Source organism: Micropterus dolomieu, linkage group LG04, assembly GCF_021292245.1.
Source record: "Micropterus dolomieu isolate WLL.071019.BEF.003 ecotype Adirondacks linkage group LG04, ASM2129224v1, whole genome shotgun sequence".
NCBI classification, from domain to species: Eukaryota; Metazoa; Chordata; class Actinopteri; order Centrarchiformes; family Centrarchidae; genus Micropterus; species Micropterus dolomieu.
In genome coordinates this window covers 14,680,205-14,687,647 of record NC_060153.1, presented here as the reverse complement: position 1 = coordinate 14,687,647, position 7,443 = coordinate 14,680,205, and the positions used below count along the sequence as shown (strand labels likewise).

Here is a 7,443-nt window from a genome sequence, read left to right as displayed (position 1 = left end):
ATATGTACAACCTGTTTCTCGTCTGCTCTCAAACAAAATGTAAAATGATGTATAAATGTAAAAAGTTAAATGACTGCTCTCATACTGAATAACTTATACTGCCACACACTAAATGTTAACTTATATTCATCTAGCAGGTGGAAGTGACTGACAGTATCAGGTTCTGTTATATATTACAAATGAATAATAATGCTTGAATCAGATCAACTGAAAGACTCAAATTCTGTTTTATTCTGAAATAAGTTAATCGCGCCACATAGCCAGGGCAACCAACAGTGACTGACATATTTACTCAACCAACTGATGACACAACACTGGGCTAAGTAGATTATCCCTCCAAGCATCAGTCTTTATGGTTCAAAAGCATTTTTAATGGTACAACAAGATATTCTTAAAGGTACAATGTGTAATTCCTGGCCACATGTTCCAAACAAGTAGGGGGCAGCATTTCACCTTCTCCTCCTTCTGCTCTTTTTTAATCTTTATCATAACCTCACAAATTAAGCTTTTTATGTGTTCCTAGATTAGCGGGCTTGGCTTCTTCTGCAACAAGGAAGTTAAAAGAGCCATCGCCTTGTGTGATGATCTGCTGGCAGGGGCTTCTCTCCTGCCAGTGAGTGTCTGCTCCTCTCTGTGACTCTTCTTAGACACAACTGACAAATATGTGGAATAAGTACGTAATACATCACCACCTTTGAAATGATGTCAGAGCTGTTACTTCTTCTCCCTCTGTTGATCAAGTCAGTTTATGGTCAAATTTTACACATTGTACCTTTTCAGCAATTGTTTTGCCGTTTGGCTCTTTCACTGGTCTCCGTCACTCTCACGATGAGGAATATGCCAAATATGAGTCCACTGAGCTTGTAACAAGCTGGCACAGTTAATAATTAAAAGTCCCATATTTGTTTAAGGACACAACACTTTCCCTCATCTGCCTTTGATGTGGCTTAATCTTGTGCTGCAATGACAAAATTATATTTATTATATCACATTATGAGCTTCATAATGTTGTAGTTGCATTGAATGTTCATTGAATCAGTGGAAATTATGTGTTTTGGCAACATTTCAGTTTGTTTCATTTGAATCAGACACTTAACATCCTCAGAAAAACAAAAGTATAACCCAAGAGCCAGCTCACACAGAGACATACCCACAGTAGTAACAAAGTAAATTCCATGACATATTTTACGGAAGCATGGCTGCTGTCTGGTGCTATCACACCCTCCTTGAGTTGGGAGCCAGATGCAAAAGACAGCTAATCTCTCAAAGATAATGTTTTACCCTGCTCCAAGATTTTGCCTCACGATATATCTAATAATTGTTTAGCAAACATCCTTCCAGTTAATGAGTTATAGTTGCTTCATCTATACCTTTTTCCAAAACTGAACTTTCTCTCCACATGCAATTTTTTATTTGCTTGTTTATGTTGCTGCAAATCTTTGCCAGTCTAGGCAATTTGAGATTTGTTTGTTTTTTATTCTCTCACTTTTATTTTACTCTCTTTCTTTGTCTTTGTCTCAAAATATGTCTCAGAGCTGGCATGTGGAAATTTGGGTGGTCTTGTAAAAGCTTGAAAACCTTGTCTGTGGGGGAAAGGGTGTGACCTGAAATGACAATTTAGGAGTTGTCTGCCTTCTTTCCGGCTCTCCTTCATGTACTGTCACCATGTCATCATGATTAAGTTCGCAGGAACACAAGACACAATTAAGCAACATTGCAATGTTTTGCAGCTAAAGCACAAACATAAATGGGACAGGTTAAGTCTAAAATGTTTATCATTCAACTGGATTTAAAGAGATATTTTTTTCTAACTGATAATTCACAATCAGAAGCTCTGCAGTAAAACTGTAAATGCTTGTACGAGTGGAAAATGCACTGTTGGATACAACTATTTCAGGACCCAGTTTGATAACTTTCAAAAGTCCAAAGACCAGAAAGTGGTGCACAGGGAGGTACTGGGAGAGGGGCCGGAGGACAGAGAGAGGAGGAGGGAGGGAGGGTGAGGGAGTAGAGGGAGGGAAGTAAGAGACCAGTCTTTTGGATTTCTCATTAATTCAATGTGGCCCTTTCTTTCAGTTTTTTTGAAGCCCGCCCACTGACCATTATCAGCCCAGGGCTTATATATGCAGCCCGTTGCTCTTGTTTGTGAGTACACACACTTTACAGAGCTCAGACCCACAGCCAGACAGCCACACTGCTACCACTATGAGAGAGTTCAAGAGCAAGGAATTCTGGAGGGCCGTTCTGGCCGAACTGGTTGGCATGACCCTTTTCATTTACCTCAGTATCTCCACAGCTATTGGGAACAGCAACCCAAACCAGGAGCTGAAGGTGTCACTGGCATTCGGTCTGGCCATCGCCACACTGGCTCAGAGTTTAGGCCACATCAGCGGAGCCCACCTGAATCCTGCAGTTACCCTTGGGATGCTTGCCAGCTGCCAGATCAGCGTGTTCAAGGCGGTCATGTACATTGTGGCCCAGATGCTGGGTTCAGCCCTGGCCAGTGGCATTGTGTATGGAGCACGTCCAAGTACCACTAATGCACTGGGGCTCAACTCTGTAAGTAAAACATTTCATATTACTGTTGTTGACAGAACAGGTGACAGTATGTGATTTAAAAAGGGTGACACTAAAACATCCCACACTATTAAGAAATGGGATGCACTTCAATACGATGCATTGAAAGTGCCACTGTAGTGAAAATTGAGACTTTGTAAGGATGTAGGCACTTACATTGGCACTGTTTGTGTTGTTCTTTGAACATTCTGTCATTGCTTATTATTGAATAGTGATGACACATGATTAAAGCACACTACACTGCAACAGCTGAAAAAAATCTGAAAATTAATAAAATGCTATTACAGAAACTCTTTAACATTTCTCCTCCGCTGTTTTAGTAAATTCAGGGTTTTGCATGATAAAATGCTGCACTTTTCTTTAATCACCTGTAAACATCAGCTGTGTTCTTACCAAAAAGCTTATAAGTGTTAAGGCATGATGTCTGCTCATTGGAGAGACTGCCCCATACATGGTGCACCACAGGAAGATTACAATGAATAACAATGAACAGGTTTTCCCACAAATACAAAATGAATAAGCACTGCGGCGCTTTGGACTCTCTGCCAAATTGTCATCAGACTTCCAGGGCAATGCCAGCGGATGTTATATGGGAAGTGGTCATGATGGGAAACTTTCCAGTTGACATGGACTGACAAACTGTTGTTGTTTTGGATTCCTCCCTGACTCTCGCAGCTCAGCGGTGTCACTCCCAGCCAAGGCGTGGGCATAGAGCTTTTGGCAACCTTCCAGCTGGTGCTGTGTGTCATTGCAGTCACTGATAAAAGACGGCGTGATGTCACCGGCTCAGCACCCTTAGCCATTGGCCTCTCGGTCTGCCTGGGACACTTGGCAGCTGTAAGTTGCACCTATTCAAACATACCCACAACAGTGTTTATCTAAGATAATGCACGGTATATGTGAGCCATGTAAACAAGCAATGGACATGATAGTGCTCTAAAGGGCGTAAGAATTGCATGCATTTTTATTATTTTAGCTAATACACCTCATCCCTGCCAGACTCTATTATACCTCCAGACCATAACTCTGAAGATATCCTCTTATGTTGTCTTTATTGGTGATTACAGATCAGCTACACAGGCTGTGGCATCAATCCTGCTCGCTCGTTTGGTCCTGCTTTGATCCTGAACGATTTCACGGACCACTGGGTAAGTCGGAGAGGGAAGCACACAAGTTCTTTATGCATGCCTCACAATTTTCTGCATGCCTACTACATGTCTAGCTTAAATAACTCAATAACTCCATAACAGACAGATGTCTGTTATTCATGAATCCTCCTTCACCAGTTAATCAGTTATAACCTTCTTATTGTAGCCTGGCTGAGATATCGACAAAAGTAAACCTTTTGAACTTCACTGGAAGTTTTGTGTTATATTTCTTTCTGTGATAACGATGGTTTGCACATGGCAAGCCATAGATTGATCAAAGTAATCTATTACAGGTGTACTGGGTGGGGCCAATGTGTGGTGGAGTAGCAGCGGCTCTCATGTATGATTTCCTGCTGTCCCCCAAATTTGATGACTTCCCCGAGCGCATGAAGGTCTTGGTCAGCGGCCCAGTGGGTGACTATGACGTCAATGGAGGCAATGACGGTACAACTGTGGAAATGACGTCAAAATAGCCCCGTACAGTCACAATCGCTTAGTTTCATTGTACATGTCTATATTCCTGTAAAAAAGCTCTAAAATTTAGTCAGTGTTTTGTGCTATTTTGAAATACCAATGAAGATTGTGGTAACGGGTCAGTTAGTGTCTCCTTCTAATTTACTCCTTTGGTGGAGCCCACCACAATTTTTCTCCAAACTGCCGCTCAAGCATACAAGTCGAGGTTGTGATAATCTTGACACAGCAGTGTGCAGAATTTTTTCCCATATCAGTATTCTACAATGAGCCATTTTTTGTATACTTTATGTGCCTGTATCACTTTTTATTTCTGATTGATAATGTATTGTGTGTGCACTCATGAAATATCTCTCACTTTTTTAAGTAAATAAAACACTTGTTGTTATGAGTTGTTACTCTATGTGCTTTCTTGTGATATAGATACCAAATATAGATACACGTATGGTATCTGAGATATAGATTAGATCTTCTCTGTGCAAATCAGCACATACAAATCAGGCATACATTATATTAAAAACAGGACTATGAATATAGAAAAAATGTACTTACTTATATGTTAAAAAGAGAAAAAAAAGTCTATTACAATGTAAAATATGTTCCACCAAAAGAAATTACAGTACAGTACATTAGAATGGAGATACTTGTTATTATCTTATCCAGAATATTTTTACATGAAAATATATACATTCATCCATGACCAGATTAACCTTTTCAGAGGCCCCAGGGCAAACATTTGCTGTTGGGACTCTTCTGCCCCCTGCCGCATCTAAACCCCCCCTCCTCCATCTCCAGTCCTCTGTGTCTTGTGTATGTGCCCTGTTGCCGACAAGCTCACATCAAAATACAGTGCACACAGCACACCATTCATGACTTATGGTTTACTGTGTGTAATTTCATGATTAATAAACAAAAGCTCTTTTATGAAAATACACTATGTAAGCACAACCTATATTAAAATAATAAAGGTATTAAAAGTAGAATTTTGAAAAGAGATCCTGTGGAAGTCTTCTGCAACAAAGCTTAGTTAGCACCAGCAGCTACGACACAAAGTCTGCCAGCTAACTTTAACAAGCAACTAAGCAAGTTAGCGCAAACTAACTCTGCGGAGAACAAAAGACAGAATGAACCGGTTTCCTCAAATCTACAAGGTGGACACTACACAGCACATTTCTTTTAACTTCTCTCTTAAATTGGCTCTGTTAGCTTACGGATCACATACATAAACTTTGATGCAATACATTCTCACTTCCAACTTGTCAGTTATGGACACATGGTCAAAAACCCCTGGTGTCGCTTTTTGAAGGGCTCCGCAGTAAAGCTAGCAACAATAAATATGCTACGTTTCAAAATAAAAGTGGTTAACGTTGTGAAATGGCACGTGGTTAACTTTGTCAAATGTCGGAATTTTGTTAGGTTTAGACACCAAAACTACTTTTTTTAGTTTTAGGCAACAAACATACTTGGTTAGGTTTAGGAAAACATGGTTTGGGTTAAAATAACTGTTACTTATGTTACTGACTTAACTTACGTAGGTTACTTAAGCTACATGAGCTACGTAATGGCAGGGCATTGCACTTTTAAATATTTTAGTATAAAGATTGCTTGCTGTAACACTTCTGACACACCCGCCAAATGGGAAACATATTTCAAAGCCTGTTGCACTACGTTGCACACTGATTCAAGGAAACATTTAATTCTATCCAGAAACCAGCAAAAACCGGTGCAAAACGTTTTGAGATTGAACTTACCCCTGCTTTTCATTCATAAATGAAGCTATAGGGCTTCCCCCAGTGCTCTGAACTATGACACTATCGCTTCCCAGTGCGTTACAAACTGACACCAAGGGGTCTTGACCATGCATCCATATGTGACGACTTGGGAGTGAGAACGTATTGTTTGTTTGGCCTTAAACACAACCAATGCGGAAAGGAATTTTAAAGTTCCCGCTTTACATGTTTTCTTTGTTGACCATGTGTGTTCACGCTTGTGCACGCAGGACAAAGAAACATTCTTTCTGGCGCACGCCCAGACATAGTCTGTTAGATTATACATATATGGTGTGCTTTGCATTACTATATTTTTAATAAATGCTTCTGGATATACATGCTAAGTGAATGTTGTTAACCTCTTCTGTGTAGAAGTCCAAAACTTACTAGCTATTGATGGCCATTTTGATAATAGTTGTCAATTTAATTATTAATCCACATTGATAGGTTAGTGTATTTTATGACACTGAATCAATTAACTGGCTATCGTTTTCCATCTTTAAGGGTGGTGCCCTAAGGAACTTTATAAGTCATTATTTATTATTATCTTTGATAATTATTTTTCAAATTTAATTGATTGCACACAATTTAGTGCCCCTGGAAACCATTTTATTTCCCAACAGTTGATATTGTACTTTTGTGGTGAACATTTCCTGTCAAATTTGCAAATAATCAAATAACTAAAAACTCCTGGATATGCAGTGAACCTGTGGGTTTTGGATCCCTTAGACTGAGGTTTTCCCAGTTGGTAATCCAGTCTTGGAATTATCTCATAAGAAATCAGTTCCTGAATAACTTGAGCCAAATAATATGTTTCAGCCTTTATATTTCTCGCCAGGACAATTCAACAAAATAAGCTGTAAAAATAAGTTGTATTCAGTAAAGTGTCATACGTGAAAGATAAATTCTGATCAAAGTAAGCATGATGCACTAACAAAGACAAAAACCAGACACAACCAAACCACAGGGGAAAAAATAACCAAAAGGCAAAGCTGTGCAGGAGAGAAAAAGGTGAGAGCGGAACTCAGCGGAGCTTCTCCACTGGAATGTGAATGTAATGTTAATTGTGTAAAGCTCAAGAAACAACAGCACACATCAGTGATTGACTGAAAACTCAAACACATTAGCTGTAATTCAAATGTAAACAAAAGGTCACCCTACTAAGAAAATTAAAACATGGGACCGGAGCCTGCTCTCACACCCAGATTTATTTAAAATCCACATGCAATGATAAATCTGAGTTGTTAGCGTAATCTCATATCAAAGGTTTATGTGTGTGGGAAAACACAGGAGTACAGCACTATAGTCTACAACAGGCTTGGTTTTTCAAGTTTGATCAGTGTAAAGGATATAAATATTGAACATGTTTACTTTCATTAGGTCATGCTCTTATATAATATACCAGTAACTCATATGGCAAAACTTACTGATCTGGGCTTGATCAGCATGAACTGTAACTGACAATTCTACTCATCCAG

General features: G+C 39.4%; 1 protein-coding gene across 1 annotated transcript; it reads left to right on the top strand.

The window, feature by feature from the left end:
- Positions 1-2,141: 2,141 nt before the first annotated feature.
- On the top strand, positions 2,142-4,587 carry LOC123970212 (aquaporin FA-CHIP-like). Its single transcript, XM_046048131.1, has 4 exons — positions 2,142-2,559; positions 3,253-3,414; positions 3,645-3,725; positions 4,019-4,587. The coding sequence occupies exons 1-4, from the start codon at positions 2,206-2,208 to the stop codon at positions 4,196-4,198; spliced, it is 777 nt and encodes a 258-aa protein (XP_045904087.1). The 5' UTR covers positions 2,142-2,205; the 3' UTR covers positions 4,199-4,587.
- The last annotated feature ends 2,856 nt before the right edge of the window (positions 4,588-7,443 follow it).